Source organism: Alnus glutinosa, chromosome 1, assembly GCF_958979055.1.
Source record: "Alnus glutinosa chromosome 1, dhAlnGlut1.1, whole genome shotgun sequence".
NCBI lineage: Eukaryota > Viridiplantae > Streptophyta > Magnoliopsida > Fagales > Betulaceae > Alnus > Alnus glutinosa.
In genome coordinates, this window is record NC_084886.1 from 6,462,226 (window position 1) to 6,486,075 (window position 23,850).

The following is a 23,850-nucleotide window of genomic DNA, read 5'->3' on the forward strand; positions in this document are numbered from 1 at the left end:
TTCTAAAAATTGTGGCTTATGATGCTTATATAGATGTAAGGCAAACTGAAGTTTTTAGGCTAAGTCGGCTAGATTAAAACAGTTTTCTGCAGTCTCAGTCGAACAAGTTTTAACCAAGCCATCAGCAAAGCTTCTCGGGTTTCAGTATTGGGACTTGATGCACTGGTTTGGCCGACCAAGCTATCAGCCGGGCCATTTTGTCCTAATTTTTAAACTTTTATTGATATCTCGTTTTGGCCTAATAAACATCGAATTGAAATTTTTTTTGAGATATACAAAATTGTAACCCTTTGAATTTGGTTTCTAACGCCACCAAAATTTCCTTCGTATGATGTTATAATCAAAAGATATGGACGTTTTACTCTGACTAGGCTTGTGCCAAACTATATTCATAAACTTGAATTCTTGGTATTTTGGACCAAATTTTACATCTACTTAATCCTTAACTCAAAAATGGGTAAGAAATTTACGAAAAAAAAAAAAGGTAATTAAGAAGAATTAATGAATGAAATAGTAGATGTAGTTTACTATGATTCTCAAGGTTGTGCTTGTAATGTGCAGGCTATCCATGCAACTTGTGCATTTTGGATTCCGATGTGCTTGGGGCCTGTTGTGTTTTCGAACTTTACGTAGAGGTGAAGTTGAGTGATGTCCTCGAACAGAATACCTACAATAAACAAGTACATATATAAAAAATAAATTAAAAAAAGGATTGAATATGAACCCAAAAAATAAATAAATTAAAAACGGATTGATTTAAGTGTAGAAAAACCAATAAATGAATGAAATTACGATTTTGTTTGTTTCGCCTTAAAATGTTTCCTGTGTTTTCAGTATTTAATATGACCGAAAATAATAATAAAAGCAAAGCATTTTCAGTTTGATTAGAAAAACTTATTTAATTTCAATAAAATGGCTTCCATTTTTTAAAACTATCAACCATTTTTTTTAAAATTTTTTAATTTTTTTTTTTTGAGCTTGTTCTTCTTAAATCGCTGGAGTTAACTGGACCACTGTTGTAATTTGTCGGAGCAACACTGAAAGTTGGCAAACAGCCATCAGAAGCCTTCAGGAAGCGTCGGAGTTTTTTGGACCATGAACAAAAGCTATCGGATCTCCACTAGGGTTCACTGAACCATCACCAAAAGCTGCGGACCACCGTAGGGAAGTTGTTGGACCTCCATTGGTGTTCATATGACTACCACTAGAAGCTTTCTGACCACCAACGGAGTTTGCCCAACAACCTTCGAAAGTTGCCGGAAGTCACAAGCTATTTTCCGTTGTTCCTCATTTTTCATATGAGCCAAACGTCGAAAAACATTTTTCAGAATTTTTTTTTTTTCTCAAAAATATTTTCGTTAAAACATTTTTTTAAAAAAAAAAAAAAAAAAAAAAAAAAAATTAAGTAAAAACAAACTAAGCATGCATGTTTCTTTTCTTCAATTCCAATGAACGAATGAAATTACATGTTTCTTTTAATTTCTTCAATTCTTACCGGGGCCAAAGATTGATTTCTCTACATACTGTTACGAACTTGCGAGCCTGTACAGCCTCTTTTGGGAAGCCCGTTATCATGACCCAGCCCCCTTCTATTGGGCTTTACTTAATTTTGCCTTTTTAATTCGTTTACTTATTTTAACTGTCCTTTTTCACATGTTCAATTAGGGACACCCAGCAATTCGCTTTCTTTATTCCGCCGCGCGTGGATGGCGACGTGGCGTCCAATATAATTTTCTTTATTAATTAGCAAAAAGACAATTAACACGCTCAGTAATTGCTCCACAACTTTTAACCCCTCTCTGTCTCTCTCTGAAGCTTTGCTTTTGGAGTTTATAGGGAGCTGAAGATTCTGCAACGAGTTCGGAGTTGCTGATTCTGCAACAAGTTCTCATCGCAACACGGTAAATTGGATTCCGACTTATCATTATTTATTGCCTTTTTATTTATTAACTGAGTATGGAATTTGGATAAACCAATATTAAATCCATTTTTGTGTTTGAGAAAGGGTTGAGAGCCTTTGTGAAATTCGAGTTACACAAGTCGAAATTCTATAATATGCTATTTTCGGGGTTTATGTTCTTGTTTAAATGTCTCTGCCTCTGGAACTTATCCAGAAGAACAGAAAGTAACAATATTACGTTATATCGACAAACTTCATAATTACGTCTTTCTACTACACATCTCTTGTCCATCTTTTTTTAAAAATTCACCGTTGAATCTGTAGATTCAATGGTGGATTTATGATGAACCAGAGATGTGTTGGTGATGAAAACAAACATTTCGTTATCTTTAATCATGCATGACCCGAAGTTATAGATATCATGATATGGTAGTTCAATGGTGGATTTACGATGAACCAGAGATGTGTAGGAGATGAAAACAAGCATTTCGTTATCATTGATTATACATGACCCGAATTTATAGATCATGATATGGTAGTTCAATGGTGGATTTACTATGGACAAGAGATGTGTAGGAAATGAAAACAAACATTTCGTTATCATTAATTATATATGACCCGAATTTATAGATCATGATACGGTAGTTTGTTATATATGCATTGTGCAATATTCATAAATCAGTAGAACTTATCTAAAAGAAGTTTTGCTTTTCGTGAACATTCACTTGTTACCCGACAAAAAGAAAATCCCATCTCCAAAATTGTTTACTTTTTAACCAATCTCTAACTCTTAATGAGGTAAGGTTTAGAAATTGATTTAAGAAAGAAAACCAAAGGCTTCCCATACAGAAATTTTTAGCGAGCCAAAAGGGTGCATAAATGTAATTTGCGTTTTTCCCCAACAATCAAAGTGGAATTTCTTCATAATCAAGAGGGCTATGGTTGCTCATCATTTTATCTTTGATTTTAGTAAGGCTTTCCTAGCCAAGCTATTCAACGATCATATAAATTCAATCAAACTGTAAGGAAGGCCTCAAAGAATACGTAGATCTTTAATTTCTTCTTTTGATATAATCTCTCTTCATTTCTTTACTTCTTTTTCATCAGAACTCTATATGATGGCAAGATTACAATTCCCATTTGTAAAGTTGGTATCTCTAGATTCTCTTCTTTGACAAATAAGCCTCCGTCTTAAGAAAGGATAGAACCCAATAGGCTACCATGCCTTGTGATATATGAGCTACTATGTTCTACTGTTGAATCCACTACGTACCTTCTCCGCTCAAATTGCATATTTATCTTCAAGACTTTTAGTGTGACATGAATGGACCTAAGTCAGTAGCAACCTTATGGCTTGGTGGTGTCTTGAGGAGCTCAAGCCATCTAATCTTTGTGTGCTTGCAGCCACTTATTAGGAACAGGAGTGAGGTTGGCTTAGGCCTAGATCATCCTTTTTTTTTTCTTTTTTTTTTTCCTTTTTTTTATTTTTATTTTTTATTTTTATTTTATTATTAATTTTTTTTTTTCGTTTTTGCCCACCCAAAGCAAGCTTCTGAATCTAAAGATTCAATAGCATGGCTTCCCCCAAGATGGTGCTTATTTGCATAATGTAATTTGTCAATATAAGGAAGCTAGAGAAGCAGTTAATGTTTGTATGGGATCCAGAGAGGAGGTTGGTGTTCAGAGGAAGCTCGAGGGCCTTACGGGGTGAGTCTTTGGAGGAATATTTGAAATGGTTGGGAGTGTTTCCTTGATTCAATTAAACAGCCCTCTCTCTCTCTCTCTCTCTCTCTCTCTGCCCTAGCGTCGGTGCGTGAGAGTGCGTCTAGCTAGGGATTCATTTCTTCTCGTCGCCTACCACTTCCTCTATCTTTCTTAGTCTTTCGTTTGGCACTTAGGTTTTGAGTTTCCGTTTTACTAGTTTGTTGGGGTGTGATTCTCGCAAGGGAGTCTGTTAGAGTGCTCTTTGGTTTGGGTGGTTATTTTTCCGGCGATGTAATTTTTGGCTTGGCTTGGTCGTCGGTGCTCCGGGGGTGTTGTGAAATGGATAAGAAATTTTTAGTGGAGTCGAAGTCTTTTGCTTTCTCTGTTTTGGCTGGGGCGTCGGCGCTGAGGGTGGAGGAGAAGAGGAAAAAATTTCTGGCAGTGGTCATATTGAATTCTTAGAGCTCTGAATGGCTTGCGTCGATGTTGGAAATGTTGTTGGGTTTACCGGAAGAGCAAGAAATTGTAAAGTCGTTCAGAGAGGGATTGAAACTTCTGATTGCTTGAAGAGGTGGGAACAAGGATGGGCACTTTTTAGAGGTTTCTTCTTTCGGGTTGGGTGGTCGGAAAGGGTTCATTGTTATCCCCAAGGGTCGTGGAGGGTGGGGTTGGATCAAATTCTTTGATGAGCTGAGAAAGGTTGTTGATTTTCTCTCTGGCTCGATGGGTAGTGGGAGTGGTTCCTCTCCTTCTTCGGAGAAGAAGGAAGTGAAGGTTGTTCAACCGAGTTTGGGTTTAGCTCCGAAGTGGACTGGACCCTCTTTTGCGGAGGTGTTGAGGTCGGTTTCGGCCATTGCTGTGAAGGAGTTGTCCATCGTGGGTGGCGTCGTTCCAGGTCAAGGGCTTCGTTGCCGGAGCCTTGTGAGCTTGATCTTCTTCCGACAGTGTGGCATGCATAGTCTGTACAGAGAACAGCAGTGGATTGCTTCTCGATGGAGTTGCATCAGCTCAACCTGTTGGACAAAGACCGTCCTCTTCGTCCGTAGGGTAAGAAGCGTCCCTCTTGTTCAAATTTGAAAATTGAACATTCGAGGTTGCGGACGTGGCGTAAGTTGGGTAACGGGTTTTTTTTTTTGGCTTTGGGCCAGGCCGTAAGGAATCTTCTAGACCGTTTTGCCGGGTCGGGGCTGAGTCGTAAATCTTCTGGCTTCCACGTGGCTCGTCTCATGCCGAAAGCTAAAGTCTCCCATCCGTCGAGTTCGTCGTCGAAGGTGTCATCTGGGCTGATTCTGGTTCGACCTCCTCCTGGGGGTTTAGAGGTTGCTGCTTCGGTAGCCACAGAGGGCGCGGGTCCGGCGATCTCGATTTCTATTGGGGGTTCCATTAGGTCAGAGCCCTCGTCGTCGACAGTTACAAGGACGACGTCGTTTATGCCTTCCACTGGGGGTGAGTCGAGCAACGTCCATACAGTGCTTTCAAGCCAGACTCCAGCCTCTAAAGAATCTTCTGAGGGTATGGGTATGGTGTCATCGGGTTCTGTCATCCTCCTCTGTCGGCACCGGAGTTGTTGCTTCTGGTGGCTCCGGCAGCTTCTTTGGGTTCTGTCTTCTTGTTGGTCGGTTCTGAGTTGAACTCTTTCCCGGTGTCCTCCTCCTCTCTAGTCCTCCCTGCGGTTCCTTCTGTGCAAGCCCACGCAGCTTCTTCTTTACATGTCTTTGCAAATCCAATAGAAGAGAAGAAGTCTGCTGAAGATCCTAGTCGGATTTTAGAGTTATCCACTGGTTCGACTTTGGAGAGAAAGTCCGAGATGCAGTCTATTGGTGGAGGAAGGAGGTATCAAAGCTTCAAGAGAAGAAGGATCAGCCTATTGTTTGCGATCAGAATTGGGAGAAGGATTGTTGGAGAATCGAGGCAGAGCTCTGGGGGAAGATCTTCGAGGTGTATCCGTTGGTGACTAAAGAACAGAGACAGAAGCATCGGGAGATTTGGGGTGAGATGATTGAGAATAAGAAACGTGAGAGTAAGAGGGAGCTTCGGAATCTACAAAGTTTCGTAAATTACGGAAACATCAAAGCTTCTTCGAGGTGTAGGAGAGACAAGGCCAATAGGTCGTAGGGTTGGGTTGTTCTCAGGTTTTCTTGGTTTTTTGGGTGCTGTTTGGTTTCTTTTGTGGGTAGTATTTTAGTTGTTTCTTTGTTTTCTAGGTTTTGTCTTGGGGGCTGTTTCGTGGTTTTTTTTTTTTTTTTTTTTTTTTTTCGGGTTTTTCGGGTCAGCTGTGGTTTTTCTGTGTATACTTTCTGTATACGTAGAGACGTCTTATGCTTTCTTTTCACTAAAATCTACTTATCAAAAAAAAAAAAAAAAAAAGTTAATGTTTGTGCATGTGCTTTTGTAGAAAGTTATTAAAAAAAATTAGAAAAACAAAAAAAAAAAAACCCTCGAGTGTCAAAGGGTTTCCTCTTCGTCGGCAAAAACCTTGTTTGATGTGTTGATGTTTTGGTTGTTCTCGTTGATTTGATTATTTTTATCACAATAATAGTTTTAATTTTTTAGTTGATATAACTTACTGCAGTTTGATTGTTGGATATTGTGTTTGGGGTCTAAATTGGTTTTTCACTTGATATTAGAGTGAGGTACACTCTGTTTGGATTAATTTCCTGAGTTTGATCCTGGACCCCTGCTGTTATGGAATCAACCTTGCAAATTGCTTTGGGCATGAGCAATGGTATGAAAAGTGAGAACATTGGGGTTCCCACTAAATATGCGAATAATCTCTATGAGTCTTATGATTCTGATTCTATAGAGTTATTTGAGGATGACTCTAAAGAGGTTGATGATATGCAGTTATCCAACAACAATCTCTTTGAGAAATTTTCTGGGTTATCAAATATGAACATAATAATTTCTAAAAAACTGAGATTGATTGTGAGAGAGATTGCTTGCCTTTTGAATTGAAAAGATCATGTGAGATTTGTGATGCTTTGGAAGCGGAAAACATCTTGTTGATGAATAAGGTCAAAACTCTTGAGAAGGAATTGATTGAAACCAAGAATTTTTTTAATAAACTCTCAAGATCATTTAAAAAACCTACTTGGTGTGCACCAACAAAGTAAGAAATGAGACTCTGTAGGTGTTTATACATGCTTGTATGTCTATGAATGAGACCATGTTTGTCAAGCCTGTGAATGCGGATGGAGTTAAGGCTAAGGTAGCCTGTATGGATTAGGGAAAGTCTAGTTGCATACATGATCGTGTGAATCCCAAATTCATGACTTCCTCTAGGAAACAAACTTCAACCAAGTCTGTTCCTAAGAGTTTCCATTGTAGGATCAATGGTCACATTAGACCAAACTGCTTTCTCTCGAGATCCCAAAGGCCTTGGACCAAATGGAATGTTCCTAGGCAAGATAAACTTGGTTATGGGAATCAAGTTAGATCCCTTACTAAACAAGTCAAGCTCATTAGTGAGAGACTTGATGAGTTGTCTAATTCTTCTTCCATGGATGAGAAGAATACAACTCAAGGGAACTATGATCATACTGTGACCACATCTTAGCCTCAAAAGTTTGGGTGACGAAGGGTGACCACGTGTGTTTGGTTGCCCACACTGCACTTAAAGTGCTTAACACGTGTCATTGGTACCTCAACAGTGGCTGCTCTAGGCATGTGTCGGGGGATAAGTCGTTTGAATATAGGGTTAAATACCTAATTGCCCCCTTGTGGTTTAAAACTTTATTTTTTGCTCCCTCAGTTTTCATTTTCATCATAGGAGGTACCTATGCTATGGGAAAAGACGGAAACGGTACCTCCGTTCATTTTTCCGTCTTAAACTAACGTCTCGCCATGTTATCCTACACGTGTCGGCGTACCTGTGCGACACCTATCCCTAGAGCCATGTCAGCGTTGACGGGGCTACTATATATATATTTTTTATTTAAAAAAAAAATTCCCCCTTTGAGCCACATCCACCCCCATTTTGGTCAAAGGGGTGGCTAGTTTTGGGGGTGGTTCGGCCACCCCCATTTGGCCAAAACCTTTTCTTTTTTTTCCTTTTTTTTTTTTTCCATGGGGGTGGTTCGGCCACCCCCATATCGGCTGGTCTAGGGGTGGTTTCAAGGCAAAAGTGGAAAGAAAAAAAAAGAAAAAGAAAATAGGTTTTGGCTCTTGGGGGTGGCCGAACCACCCCCAGGCCAAATGTGGCTCCCCAAACCAAATGGGGGTGGTTTCGGCCACCCCCAAAACTGGCCTTGGGGGTGGCTCAGCTACCCCCTTGGCCAAAATGGGGGTGGCCAATCACCCCTATGTGGCCCAAAGCCACCCCTAGAATTTATTTATTTTTTTAAGTCATTAAAATAATATATATATATATATATATATATATATATATATATATATATATATATATATATATATAGTAGCCATATCAGCGCTGACATGGCTCTGGGGACAGGTGTAGGATGACATGGTAGAACGTTAGTTTAGGATGGAAAGATGAACGGAAGTACCATTTCCGTCTTTTCTCATAGTACAGGTTTCTCCTATGATAAAAATGAAAATTGAGGGGGCAAAAAATAAAGTTTTTAAACCACAAGAGTGTGTAAGGTATTTAACCCTTAAATATATTGATAAGTGCAACGGTGACAATGTAACCTTTGGTGATGTCAGTCACGAGTAAAGGGCAAGGGCACAATTGAGATTCCAGGGCTTCCTCTACTTCATGATGTGCTCTATGTCAAGACCCAAGGGTCTCAAGGCGAATTTGCTTAGTATCAATCAGATTTGTGATGATGATCTCGTTGTCCAGTTCTCCAAGAAAGAGTGCAATATTTTCAACAGCAAAGGGGAATGGATCATGGGAGGACTGAGGACAATTGATAACTGTTATAGGGTTGAGCCAAGCACTACCTGGAGTTGCAATAAAGCAAAATTGGATGAAGTGGAGTTGTGGCACAAATGCTTGGGACATCTCAACTTTAAGGACCTTGGACCGCCAAAATTGGGTAAGATAGAGAAGACTGTGTGTGGACAGTGTTAGATAAGAAAGCAGATCAAGTCCCAGTACAGGAAGACAAATTTCATCCACTCTTCTAGACCTCTCGAGTTACTCAACATGGATTTGATGGGTCCATCAAGAACGAAGAGTATAGGGAAAGAAGTACATTATGGTTATTGTTGATGATTTCTTAAGAGTCTCATGGGTCATCTTACCCTAATAGAAGTTAGAGGCCTTTGAGCAAGCCAGAGTTCTATTCAAGAAGATACATAATGAGAAGGGCTATTTTATCAAGAGAATTCAAAGTGACCATGGCAAGGAATTGGAGAATGTAAGTTTTGCAGATTTTTGTGAGGAGAATGGCATCATGCAAGAGTTATGCCCCAATGACTCAGCAGAATGGAGTGGTTGGAAGAAAGAATCGAGTAATCCAGGAAATGGCTCAATCCATGAAGCACTGTAAGAATTTGGCCAATTATTTTTGGGGAGAAGCCGTCAACACTGCTTGTCATATTATCAACATAGTCTATCTAAGTGCTCATTGTCAAGTACTTCCATGTGTTAAGAAGTAAGTGCTACATACTGAGAGATAGGGAGCATCTTGGTAAGTTTGACGGTAAGAGTGATGAAGGAATTTTTATGAGGTATTCTTCATCAAGTCGGGCATACAAGGTTTACAACAAGAGGACTGGAAAATGATGAAATCCATAGATGTGGTGGTGGATGATGACTCTTCGGATGCAACTTGTGATGAGGAAGTGCCTGTGGAAGAAATCAACAAAGACTTGGCTGAGAGTTCAGACACTGAGAAGCCCGAGATGCTTGCTAGAGAACCTCCATCCCGAGAAAGAGTGAATCATCCCAAGGAGAACATTCTAGGTGATCTGGATGAAGGAAAGAGACTGAGAAGCCAAGTGATCAATCAGGTATCTCACATGTGTTGCCATCTACGCCTAAACCTAAGAAGGTAGAAGATGCGTTGAATGATGAAAGTTGGGTGGAAGCAATGCACGAGGAGGAACTCTATTAGTTCACTCGGAATGATGTTTGGAGCCTAGTACCTAAGCCTAATGACCATAATATCATTGGTACTAAGTGGATCTTCAAGAATAAATATGATGAACATGGTATGATTGTGAGAAATAAGGCTCATTTGGTGGAACAGGGGTACACTCAAGTGGAGGGTATTGATTTTGGCGAGACGTTTGCCCTAGTTGCTCGCCATTAGTCTATTCGAATTCTTTTGACCATTGCATGTCACATGAAGTTCAAGTTGTATCAAATGAGTGGTGAAGATTGCATTCCTGAATGAGCTTCTACAAGAAGAAGCTTATGTGGCTCAACCAAAGGGATTCATTGACCCGCACCATCTAGATCATGTCTGTAAGTTGAAGAATGCACTCTATGGCCTAAAGCAAGCGCATTGAGCATGATATGAGAGGCTCATTCCCTATCTCTTAGACCATGAGTTTTCTTCAAGACATGTTGATCGGACCTGCTTCACTAGAAAATGGGGGAATAATTTTGATTCCGCAAATATATGTGGATGACATTGTGTTCGGCCACAATTGATTCTCATGCTCATGAGTTTGCTACGGAAATGAAGAAAGAGTTTGAAATGAGCATGATTGGGGAACTGACTTACTTTTTGGGCCTTCAAGTCAAGCAATTCGATGAAGCCATGTTCATATCCCATGAGCACAAGTGCCAAACTTGTTGTCTGTTGCTACGGAAATGAAGAAAGAGTTAGAAATAGTCAGTGATTAAATCATTGCAGAAATAGACAATCACTAAAGGATATTGATGTAACTTGTGCTAAGTTTTAGGGGGAGTGTTTGGATGAGGGTATCTAGGCCCTAGTATGAATAAGGTTTGACTTTTGATTTGATATACTTGTCAACCTTCCTCATGAGGTTTCTTTCATAGCCTATGCCCTCATCAAGTTAAGGTCTTAACTTTGCTTGTGAATTGGATCACACACTTTCACACAACTCATGATGCTGGTGATTCTGCTTTATCTGCGTTGAGTTGATTCTCTCCATCTTACACTCTCTTAAGTATGAAATCGATACATGTCATGGACAAAAGTGCATGAGTGACGATTCAAAGTACCACATGATATTAGTGATACATTGTCCTTGGTGTCACTTATTGTGGTGCATTATCACTAAAGCTTATTGAAGCTGGTGCCTGGACATGGAGAACACATGTCTGGACGGAACATGTTCGCACATGAGCAAGGTTAGGGAGCTCATAATTAAAGCTGATGTTTGAACATGGATATTGATGTCAGGACATGATGGAGATCCAAGAGTGCATGTTCCATGTTGTGTTCAATGATGTCCGGAAATGGTGGCTTGATTAGGCATTAAACCCTAATCATGTTTGGACATACTTATCTCATGCTTGGACGTCGCCATGCAAAACTGAAATCAAATTTTCATTAAAAGGCTGATTTTGGTTCTTACTGAAAGGCTTTCTTCCGCACGATTTTCAAGAATATAGAAGAGTTCAGAGAGTCGTTTGGTACTAAGCACCACTGTCTTTGTGTTCATAATACAAGGTGCTTAGGGTTATGTGCCAGGAATCCTTTCATGGTCTAAGCTTTGAAGCGAAGGTTCTTGGAATAGAAATCAAACCACGTTGCTGCTGCAACATTGTTCAACAAACTGAAGTCTACCGGTGGGTCGGTAATGTTAGGGAGATTGATACATCGGGGGAGTCTATTTATTGAGCTTATAATATAGAATGTTGAGACACCACTCAACCCAATAGCTTAAGCCTATGGGTTTAGGCCCAACTATGTTATATTAACCACTCACACTTCTTATATTTTTTCAATGTGGGACTCAATCCTTTTACACTTACACATGTATACTCAACAGTCTTCTCATGTGTGAGTCCATCACCACATTGTTATACTCCCCCTCAAACAGAGGCCTTTTTTTTATCAATTTTATGGGCCCTTTCCAAGATCACTTGTGGGCTATGTGGGTTTTGCCCGCTCCACGCACCTTTCTACTCCATGGACCATCGTTTGTGCCCCGTGCCATGAATCCTTGCTCCTTACTCCAGAGGCCCTTGTTCATTGATGCAATCAAATAATAAAAAGGAACAAAAGAAAAGATATGGGCTACTTCGAGAGAGCCGTGATCTCCAATGGCTACTTCGAGAGAACCTTGATCTCCAAAACAACCAAAAAGGTCTAAGTTTTCATAATATTCAGCATGCTTATTCCTTGGGTAGGATTACACTTAAATAGATGACGGCTAGGTCATAAGACATAACCATTAGGTCTAGCCGTCATAACACAATGTAGGAAAATAAACTAAGAAGGAAATAACTAATGGAAAATACATTCTTTATTAAACTAAATACTTAAGGAAATAATATATGGAGAATTAAACTCCTTATTCCAGCCGGCTTGGGGTTGCTTGGTGGCTACGGTAGTGCCACCTAGCCCTAGGAAAATCTGAACGTATCATTCATGCTCACAACTTGCACCTTTTGTTCATACTCCAAGAAGTCTTGTCAAGCCCATGCCATGAACCTTTGCTCTTCACTCCAAGGACGCTCATCCATGCTCGCACTTTGCACTTTTTTATCCGTACTCCAGTGACCTTTGTCCGTGAATGCGCTACTCCACCATACTGCACACCATCATCGGCTCTAATACCACATTGTGGAGTCTTTTTAGTAAGTCCATAATATAACATGTTGAGACACCACTTAACCCAACAGCTTAAGCCTATGAATTTAAGCCTAACTATGCTATATTAACCACTCACACTTCTCACATTTTTTCAATGTGGGACTCGATCCTTTTACACTCACACATGTACACTCAACAGGCAAGGGAATCCAAAAGAAGATAGGCTAGTGAGGAACTGGAGGCTACTGAGGAGGCAGGGAGGGGAGTGAGGAGCTCGTCTGTACATAGAGTGTCTTAGCATTACAAATGCATGGTAAGTGTCAATGTTTGTGTATCGTTCTTCTTTTAGTGATGTTCAGAGTTTGGCTATCTCATAGAGGTTTTACCTTTGAGTGTCAAAGGGTTTCCTCTTTGTCAACAAAAACCTTGTTGTTTGATGTGTTGATGTTTTGGCTGTTCTTGTTGGTTTGATTATTTTTATCACTACAGTAGTTTTAATTTTTTTAGTTGATATAATTTATTGCATTGTGATTGTTGGATATTGTGTTTGGGGTCAAAATTGGGTTTTCACATTGGGAATTTTGATTTCGATGAGGAGATTCATCGGAAGACTATGGTTGCGCGCCAAAAGACCAAAGGTATGAGGGAGCTGTTGAACTTGAAAAGCTCCATTACCTACGGTGATGTAAGCGCACCCTCTTAGCGTTGGAAAGGGAAGGCTCACATGATGTAGTGTTGAATGCCTCATGTGGGTCTTGGGTTTTAGGGTTGAGTGAGTTTGTTGGTTTTCTTTCTTTTTTTGGGCTAGTTTGGTTGTTCCTGTGTATACTACATGTGTACTTAGAGGCGCATTACGCTTTCTTTCTTTTTTTTTAATATATTTTTATTACTTATATAAAAAAAAAAAAATTGATTTCATAAATAATGTAAAGAAGTTGTCAAATAAAAGAAAGACACATACTGCACTAATTTTATTTTTTAATTTCTAGATACGCTCGATGGTGAGGGTTTACAAAGAAGCAGTGCGGACTGAGTTTACAGGTGTAAAGATATATTGCGGAAGTATTGCAAATATTGGAGGACAAACAAGTTGATGTCCTGTTACAAAAAAAAGAAAAAAAAAAAGAAAAAGAAAAAAAGCTTATATGCAGGTGCAGCATTGAGTCATTATCCTTTTTGCATTAGATAGATATACGCAACGTCCATGGAGTACAGGAGTAGTAACTAGGGACTGAATTGTTTCAGTTGATGATGTTTTGCAATAATCTTATTGCTTTGTCAGGTCAAAAAAGTTTCAAAGATGAGTAGATTCACTGAAACAATGATTGTGGAATGAGGAACAATGAAAATTCATGACTAAGAGGTAATCAAAGTCACTGTTTCAGTTGTCTTTACATATACTCTTCACAAAACAGCAAAGCGATGTCATCCAACAGGAGTTTGCAATTGAAAAGGTCGGGGGTTTTTTGTTCCTTGGACATAATTTTATTTTTGATAGGTAATAAACAAAATAGCATTAAAAAGCGAAAAATGCGCCCCTAAGCATACATGAAGTATACAAAAAGGACACCACTACAAAAAAAAAAAAAAAAAAAAAAAAAAAAAAAAAAAAAAGAACACCCGAAAAACCCAAAAGAAGAAATTCTACATCAAACCCCCAACTTCTTGCCCCTAACCCGGCTAGAACCCACTCCCCTAGCATCGAAATTAATAGAACATTCTAGATTCTTGACCTCTCTTTTCCCCTTTTTCCTTTTTATCTCATTAACCTTCTTAGGAGGGGAATCAGAGTCATAGCGCTCATCCTCAATCAAAGTCAAAAAATCCAGAAATCCCTTCTGATCAGATCCCACAAACGAAACCCCCATCGTGCGAAAACACGACCTACTATCTTTCACTACCTTAGGGTAAACAACAACGCTTTCCTTCGGATCAATCCCCTTTGAAGATTCCCCCACCTCAAAGACCCCAGATGACAAACCAGGTAACTGGGGGCACCCAAACACAGAGGAGAACGGCCTTGGCCACTGAGGAAACAAGACCCACTGAAAAGGGGGAATGGAAGCCGAAACCCCGGGAGGACCTCCAAACTTCCCAAAAAGAGGAACCCCACCAAAACTCCTTACCAAGGCAGGGGGCATCCAAATGCACCACTGCCTGCCGAAGGAGAGATCCTGAAGGAGCACTAGAAGCAACGTCGACGGAAGCATGCCCAGCACCGCCTGACGAGGCACCAGGCTCACCATACTGAAATTCCTCAACGCCCGACTTCACCAAGATAGAGCCAGCCGACGGAAGAACCACTGCCTGCCGATGGATGAGCCCTGAACCGGAAAAACTTGAAACCATAGAAGACCGCACCCCAGAAGGAAGATCACTCAGAAGCACCGGAGGACGCAACACCAGTGCCGGAAGGGGGGGAAGAACGGTAGCCTGATTGAAGGACTCGACCACTGGAACGAGCTGCCGATCCCTAGAACCAGCCCCAGAATGTGACAGACCCAGATCCACCCCAGGATCTGCCGCCGACGTCATGTCCGGCCGAAGAGCGCTCCCATGGACTTCCGCCGAACGCTGAAGACACCCCGGACCCGATCCCCGCCCCGAAATCACACCAAAAACTGAAGACAGCTTATGGCCCGAAACAGCGTCCAACTTGGCATTGGGCTTAATCACTTTAGCCTAGCCCGAAACCCTTTAAAAACAGACTTAACCCTCTTAAGCACCCGGCCCGCCACAAAACCCACCCTATGTTTAAACCCAAACAAAGACTTAGAGCCCAACTTTTTCGAAAAGCCACAGGCCCAAACCAGCGCCTTGGAGAAGCGGCCCAGAATTTCAAAAACCTTCTCGAACACTCCAAACACGCCATCCCCTTGTAGAGAAACGTCACCCTCAACAGCTGAATCCCTAGACAAGCCAGCCGGTCTACAGACACAACCTCGAGACCTGAAATGATCATCTACACTATGGTCCATACCCAAGGGGCCAACCGCTTGCTCCTCCAGAACGGAGCAATCTCTCACCTGACGGACCGCCCCCATCTCCATTCCTCGCAGCTACGTCTTCTCCACGTCGTACCTGACTGGCAAAGGCCAATCTCCATCAATCTTTGCCGCAACCCTATTTCCTGAGACGGTTGCTGCTGTACTCACCACCTCCGCAAACGACGGACGCCCTGTTCCTTTCCCTAGCTTAACGCCCGACGGAAAACCGCCAGAGGAAGGTAGACCGCCAGAAGTCAAAGACCCAACCGTGGTTCCCAGAAAATCCAGAATTTTGCTCAGCTCCCTGGAAACACGGCTCCACCCTCTCCCGTCCCGACCTTCAGGAAAGAGAATACGTCCTCTTTGGCCTCCGTCGAAAACAACTACCTCCAAGAGCCGCCCAGACCTGTTTTCACCTCTCCGAGTGATGGTTTCCTTAGACCCCTCCCTAAAGGATTTAACGAAATCCTCGATCCCAAGATTACCCAAAACTTCTTCCACCCTCGACAACATCCACGCAGCGCAGCTCAACCCGAAAACAGCAGAGCCTGAAAACCCTTTCCTCTTTTCCTCCAGCCGAAGCTCGGCAGACCCTGTTTCCACCGAGAATCTGAAGGACTTCGCCTCCACAAAGAACCGGCTCTCCATCAGGCCGAAACCAACACCCCTACAGGCAAAGCATCCCTTCCAACAGAACGAAAAAATTAAACCCACCACCCAGGAAACTCCAAGAAAAGGCAAGAGAGAACGACGGAGAGACCCCTTGGACATAATTATTATATGCAGGTGCAGCATTGAGTCATTATCCTTTTTGCATTAGATAGATATACGCAAGGTCCATGGAGTAGTAACTAGGGACTGAATTGTTTCAGTTGATGATTTTTTGCAATAATCTTTTTGCTTTGTCAGGTCAAAAAAGTTTTAAAGATGAGTAGATTCACTGAAACAATGATTGTGGAATGAGGAACAATGAAAATTCATGACTAAGAGGTAATCAAAGTCACTGTTTCAGTTGTCTTTACATATACTCTTCACAAAACAGCAAAGCGAAGTCATCCAACAGGAGTTTGCAATTGAAAAGGTGGGGGTTTTTTTTTCCTTGGACATAATTATTATGGGATGGATTAAGTGAAGAAGTTAATCTGTAGGAATTCCGATTGTTTATTGTTCACCAAAAAAAAATCGGAGTAATTATGGAGTTATCTTTGCTTTAGGATAAAATTGCTTGGCAGTAAGAAATGACATGCTTTTAGAATTTGTAGCTCAAATTAAACATTTAAGATGGGTGAGTGGTTGTGCAAAGAAGAACTAGAAAGTAATAACATTCACAAGATGTAGAGGCAAAATAGGAGGACATTCGAAGTCTAAAATGGTTGGTCAAGCGTAATGACTGCTGCATTAAGGAGGAGCAGCTTGATTCACCTTTAGGGTGGTATGTGGGCAAGGGAAGGCAGGAAAAAATGTAGGTTGAATCAAATGAGATAAATATGATATCCTGTCGGTAGCAGCCGAATGACCCCAGATGGAGTTGGTTGCCAATTATGGATTGGATTGGTTGACTTCAAATACTAGGGGCAGAATGCTTGTTTGAGTTTATGAGTAATGCAGTGCCTGCAGCACCTTTGAAACCTTAATTTTATGAACATGAATTAGTCATTTTTTGGGGCCTTCTTAGTTGGAAAGCCATGCTGGTTGATAAAAGAATCATCAATGGTACTTGGACTTTAAATTCAAATCTAGTAAAAAACTGAGCTTCAGAAGAATTTTGGGTGTTTCTTTAGTTGTCTGGTAAAATTATTTGACATATAACTTTTGTTTGACATTAGATCCTTCTATCCTATTTTATGCTTTACCTTAGAAAGTGTTTCTAAAGTTTTCAGTACACATGGAGATGGAGTGTAGTCAAGGGATAGAGTACCAACCTTTGCTTTGTAGCTGCATTTGACACATTCAACTTGTGTGTTATGATCTTTGAGTGAAAAATAGTTGGATTGAACAATTATTGAGATATGTTGACATACACCAATACTATACATTTATCTTACAAGTGAGATCCTGCCCATCTTCTAAAATTTCTTATGTTACTGCCTTCTGAAACTGCCATTCCGATCCCAGTCATTCCACCATGCCCAATACCTACATAATACAATCTCCATTTATCTACGTTGCCTTCCATCTGAACCAGACATGGGGATCCCACTCCTTTATTATCCCATCCATCTTTTTCTGAAGGCTTAACAACTGGGTCTTCTTGAAGCCTCTTCCAATTCTTCAGTCCATCTGGAGATACTGCCAGCCCAATACTCCTCATCCCATCTGCAGAAACACCCTCATATGCCATCAAATAGTTTCCTTCTCTGCGGCTTCTCACAACACACGCATTCTTGACCCCAAGCTCGTCAAAAGAACCTTCTGACCCCCCTCCCATGATCTTCCCCAGCTTCACCCATCTAATACCATCTCTGGACCTTGCAATTCCAAGAGCAAACTGCCCATTTTCGACATCAAATGAATGATAATACATCCTGAGATCATCATTGCTGTGCACAACAACCTGAGGTGCTGCAATAAACAAAGAATCCCACTCCTTGTCAGATCCCACATCTAACAGGGCTCCGCTATGATGATCCCCTTCAATTCTGGCCCAATGCCTACCATCCTGACTACATGCCAGGCCTGGCAGAGACTTTGAAATTTTGCCAATTCTATGACATTCATCTTTCTTGTCTCCACTCTGAACTCTTTCTGGGTTTTCTAAAATGTTTAGATCCCCTGGTAAGTTAACTTCTTCAGAACTATATCCTGTATAATAAAGCCAGTAAACAGCACTGTACATTGGGCTGGACATAATAACCATCTCAGAAGGCCTAATGCTTTCTGTGTCAAAAGCCCACCAATTCTTGCTGCAATTCATCACCAAACCTGCATCCCCACACGATCTAACATGTTCTGCTCCTCTTTCCCAATGGATTCCGTTGCGTGAAACTGCTAATCCAATGGAATCGGAAGTGTTGCTACCGTCAGACCTTCCATGGTACCACATGTACCACCTTTCCTCATTGTCTCCTATGAATCTTTTCACAACTGGTGAGCCAATTTCTGTACCATCCCAGGAATTTTTTGGACCCAAGCCAAGCACCAGACCTCTTGAACAAGTAGATGTGAGTGCTTGATTTGGCATGGGAGTTGCCAAATGTTGAGATTTTGAACTTGAATCCCGTTCAATGGCAGGATTCTTATTCGTTGCGTTGTTGCTGTCAATGCCTGGTTTTGTAGAGCACTGAGTGAGAAACAATGTGCTGTTTCTAGACTTAGGACATGGACCTCTTTGGTGGCTTGGAAAGTTACTGCACAAAGATGTGCCAGAAGCATAAAGAGCAAGTGTTTGTGGTTGTGTAGAAAGCCATGGAGGTTGGATTAGATATGTTGCATTCATCATTCTCCCTAAAGAATAAGATGGAAGGGAATTAACTGTTCTGATCCTTGTGACTGCTGCTGTGTCCATTATAGGACTACAGGGGGGCTGAAAGGAAATTGGATTGATATCAATGGCAGAATCAAATACAAACTGGTTGGTGCTACATTCGTGTGGCTTTTATATGTAGTGGAGAATTTCTTTTTGGGCTATTTGAAAATTTGCCCATGATTTTCTGTATCTATAGATAAACCCTTTCATAATGCAAGTTCTATTCAATTACATCATTGACCTCTGAAGCATACATGATTATTACTTGTTAATCTCTTTTAACCTGAAAGTCTAGTGTAAAAGAACATTCTATTATGTATCGAGCTAACATTGACTTAGAGTTTGTGCATTCCAATGTTTTACATAGAGGGTAAATATTGTTGAAACTTTAGATTCTGTAAAAGGTATTAAAAAATGTCAAAATGCTAGGGTTCATCCAGAAATTTGTTAAAACATTGCTTGTATGTTAAGGGGAATAAGAAAATTCCTTATTTTTTTCGTGGTCATCTTTTAGCTAACCCTATCTGCTATTCTTCCTATGATTTTGGTAGCCCTCTTCACATTGATAATATTGGGTGCTTCTCTACCTGTCAAATGGCCAAGGCAAGACCTTAGTTTGGGTTGACTGGGATAGATCAGTCTGTTTTAGTTAAAAACTTGCCTCTTGATTCAACTAAGAAGAAGTATATATTATGTGCATAATGTTTTGCTTAGTTGGTATGAAAAACGTTTCACATGTCTCTAGATCTTTTCTGAATTATAATAAACAAGTTATTATCTGGCAAGTGTGATTCCCTAGAAGTTAGTTTGAAACCAATATCAACTTGGTTCTTTTACTCTTCTCTTCTCTTTTTCTTTTCTCGTAGTGAGAGAAGACTTTTATAGTTAATTGCTGGAAAGAGAGAATAAAATTGACAGAAGGACAAGATACATATAGGGGGAAGCAAACTTTGATTTGCTTATTTTGGTTTTCTCTTGCTTGAAATTATGAACAAATTGTGCAACAAGCATCACATGCCAAATTCACACACTCTGAATTTGTTGCATCATGCATGGCTATGTTCAAGTCAAATCTTCTGGAGCACTAGACCATTTACAATTAGAAATAGCTTAATACATGTGCTTTTTGTTAAGGACAGAGGTTTCTGGAACCATTTATTCTGGATGGATCACATCATACTTGCAACATCTTAAGGCCCGAAACTAACCTGTTTTGATGGGATGAAGCTTGCAAAATGATAATTCTGCCTTTGTTTTTGAATATGTAATTTAACAAAAGCTTGGTCTTATACATCATGCTATGCCACGTCTCAATGTGGCAATTACATTTTGTCCTTTTATTATATAGTCCCTTTTTATTTTTCCCTTTAAATTTTGTTAATTAAGAGATTATAATTTTTTTTAATGAAAATGACAATTTGCTCCAGTTGAAGTTTCATTTGTCAAATGTATTAATTTTTTTTGAAAAGTGTACTTACTTTATGTCATTTGAAACTGTGACCAAAATTAATATGATTAGTACAAGATAGATGATATTTCTTTTCCCCTGTTATTAAAATCATTATTTAAATCAATAAAAAAAAAAAAAATTGTATTTATAAAATCTCTGTTATTCACTTTCATTTTACTTGTTAAATTGTATACTGCATGGACATACTTTTAGCTAATTGACAAATTTGTGTTGGTGATGATCAATGATATGGACATGCATGTTCTGGATATTTAAAGGATTGTGGCAACTAATCGTTTTTTTAAAGCTTAAATTCATAAGCAATGGTTTAGAAGTTCCAACTTGTTTGTGCCTCGAATCATTCTGATGAGACTTAGGGTTGAGGAATGATGTTTGACCTACCTTTCATGGAGTGTGAGTCGTGGAAGGATGGTTAAAAGTTAGGAACTAATTGAATCAGATTGCAGATGTCAGCAAAGATTTCTGCTACGGTTTGTAGGTTGCTCTTCTTTTTTAAATCAAGCTTAAATGGAAAAACAAATGCCTTGAATCACTCTGATGAACCCTTGACTTAGGGTTGAGGAATGGTGTTGGACCTAACTTTCATCAGATTGCATATCATGCATTGAAGTACAAACAGCGCAGTAGAATCTGATTTCTTTTTCTTTCTTTCTTTCTTTCCAAGTAACATAACTTTTATTCTACTGCGCTGTTTGTACTTCCATGCATGATATGCCTGGGGAATGCATATATTCCTGGTTTTTCAATTTTGTAGGTGACAATTATTCATGCAAAAAACAAAGATGAATACCAAATATTTGAGGACTATCATTCTTGGTATTGCAGTTGATTTGCTTCTATTGTGTTTAGCATTTGTAAGTTAACATATCTTTTATTAGTACTCTGTGTATTATGTAGTAATTATTTAGTGTAGTACTTATTTTTTTGGGTCGTTAGGGTCGTACTTGATGTTCTAGAAATTTGTAGCATCTAGATTCGGCTTGAAAGTTAGACGGCCTTAAGAGAGTAATAAATAGGTAAGTGCCCCACCATCGTGCTTTTGGCAGCCCTATGGGCACTCCTTTTTTATGAGTCCGATCGGCTAGCTATTTAAAAAGCCTGAAAGTCAAACACTCAAAATTTCTTCGCTAATTTACTTTAGTTATACCAATGGGTCCAATCCGTCCTTCTGCCTTAGAACTTTAAGTACACAATTCTTGTTGCTCTCAGTTTCTCTGGTGGAATGATCGCTCGTTCCTGAGGCTGACTTATTTGGTGACTTGACTTAACATTGGAGTGTCTTATGGGCAAATATGTTTAGCGAGCAAAATGACTATTTTATTAAAAAGAAAAAAAGAAAAAAAAAATAGTTTTATTAAGAATGGAAGAATGTAGAATAAAATAGCTTTGGTGTTAATGTATACATATACTCTACATTTGAAATGTTCATGAGGGAATGACTATTCCTCTCAATTTAAGGAATAGCCACTCTCACGGGTCATGAGAATGGTTATTTCAAGATTATTTCATTTCACTTTCTTCAATTTTTAATAGCAGTTATTTCTTTTTTCTGATATAAATTATATAATGGTCATTCTACGGACCAAACCTAGCCTTTAGAGTTTTGTTGTCTTGGTGCATTGCTAATGGCTCATGTATTTTGGGTTTAAATGTACAACTTTCTCAGGGGTAGGGAGTCCGCATATCGCCTTTAGAATTGAACGTTAGTACCGTTTAAATGAATCTGTTAGTTTCTTTAAAAGACGATGTCATCTGCTTTAAAATTTTTGCCATTCAATTTTCATCGCCCAGTTTTCAATAGCAGATATTATGTACTTCTATTTTACAGCACTTAAGCTGGATCTCCAAAATCCACCCCATCAGCTTATGTAAAGCAAATGCAAAATGTATTTATGCTACAATGTCTCATCACTTGTGGGTTGACATAGTAGATCATTGCATTATTTTTTGGGTTAATGACTTTTTTAGTACTTGTGGTAAGACCCATTATCAAACGAGGAATGCTACATATCATCTCTTTGTCCTCACAAAATTGATGTGGCTCTTAAAATCACCATTGGATCAAAATCTAACAATGATCTATCATAAATTCAATGGTGATTTTAAAAGCCACATCAATTTTGGGAGGATAAGGAGATAATATGTAGCATTCCTCTTAACCCTAATTTTATTTTTAATTATTTCTCTTTTCTCTCTTGTTTTTTATTTATTTATTTATTTATTATTATTATTTAGACATTTCTCTCTCCCTCTTCCTAGGCTTTTTATCTCATTTGGTATCTCTCCATGGCGTCCAAGAGCAACAATTGACCAGCGTCGGCCACGAAGTCATCAATGTTGCTCCCAGCGAATGTGGTTCTCTCCTTGGGCTTGAGCATAAGCCCCATGGCATAGGCCTTGGTGCCTCTCATGGCGCTCTGTGACGACCCTTCCAAGAGTTTGAAAGTGGCATGGGATTGCTCTTGTTGCTGGGTTTTGAAGGCCACGCCGAGGGCTAGGGAGTTCGGAGCGGCTGTGTAGTTGTGAATGAAGGCTTAGGGCGGAGGGTTTGGGGGCTTGAATGAGGAGAAATGGCAGGAGGGTTTGGCCACGTGTTCGGGGTGTGGTAGACCCGGTTGTAGCGAACTGTACAATTAATCACGTGTATCTGAATACACGTGGCACAGTGGCCACGTGAATATCAGTACACGTGGCTACCCGTGTGCCACGCTCTTATGAGTGCATGTGGCTGACAGTCAGCCACGTGTATTTTTTGTACACGTGGCTAACTGTCAGCCATGTGTACTGATATACACGTGGCTGACTGTTAAAAATTAATTTTTTAATTTCTTTTGTTAATTTCTTTTTTAATTTAATTAAATTTTTGTGAATTTTTTTTTTTATGTTAATTTATTTTTGTTTTGTTAATTTATTTTTTATTGTTCATTTCTTTTTTAATTTAATTTTTTTAAAAAAAAAAAAAAAAAAAAATTTCCGTCCAAAAATATCATAGAATCTATTTTACCCAAAAATATGACAAAATCAAATTACTTAAATCAATAATTAATAACGTGTTCGTTAACTACACAAATAAACACAACAATATACTAATAAACGTGTTTGGTAATAATAAAAAAAGATTACACAAAATATCTACAAATCTGCAGAGTGTCCTTACAGATCACGAGGTACCGTCCCAGGCGTGTACTCGCCAACCGGCGATTGCTACGCAAGGAATGGTGTAGCAGGTGATGGTGTCCCGACAGGAGAGTGCTGGCTCAGCCGTCGTCCAATAGGCGATAACGGACCAATCGTTGTCGCATTACCTGCAAGTTATAAAAACAATTAAAGTATATAAATTATATGCAATTTTAAACAAGTAATCTAATAAATTAAAAATAATTTTGTCGTATACACAATATGAATTATACATGCAGATGCACTACTGACAGACGACGTATTACCGTTGTTTGCAGGTGAAGACTGCTGAGTACCAGGGCATAAATGTGATTGTCCCAAAGAGATCATGAAGGCCTCGAATTGTCGCATGCGCTGCTCCATGGCCTCGAATTGTCGCATGCGCTGCTCCAAGGCGTTATTCATCTCTCTATGTGCCTGTAGCATCGTCTCCATTTCTGCCATCTTCCGGGCATGTTCGGCCCAATCCCGAGATGTGCCCTTAGATGGTCCCCCTTGTG

At 39.8% G+C, this 23,850-nt stretch overlaps 1 protein-coding gene and 1 long non-coding RNA gene across 2 annotated transcripts; one reads left to right on the plus strand and one right to left on the minus strand.

Moving 5' to 3' along the window:
- The first annotated feature begins 1,766 nt into the window (after positions 1-1,766).
- Positions 1,767-23,043, plus strand: LOC133868910 (uncharacterized). Its single transcript, XR_009900408.1, has 2 exons — positions 1,767-1,901; positions 22,433-23,043. It is a non-coding gene; the product is annotated as an uncharacterized LOC133868910 (long non-coding RNA).
- Positions 17,199-18,823, minus strand: LOC133868903 (uncharacterized). Its single transcript, XM_062305904.1, has one exon. It carries the CDS (start codon positions 18,739-18,741, stop codon positions 17,278-17,280), a length of 1,464 nt encoding a protein of 487 aa, XP_062161888.1. The 5' UTR covers positions 18,742-18,823; the 3' UTR covers positions 17,199-17,277.
- Positions 23,044-23,850: the final 807 nt, after the last annotated feature.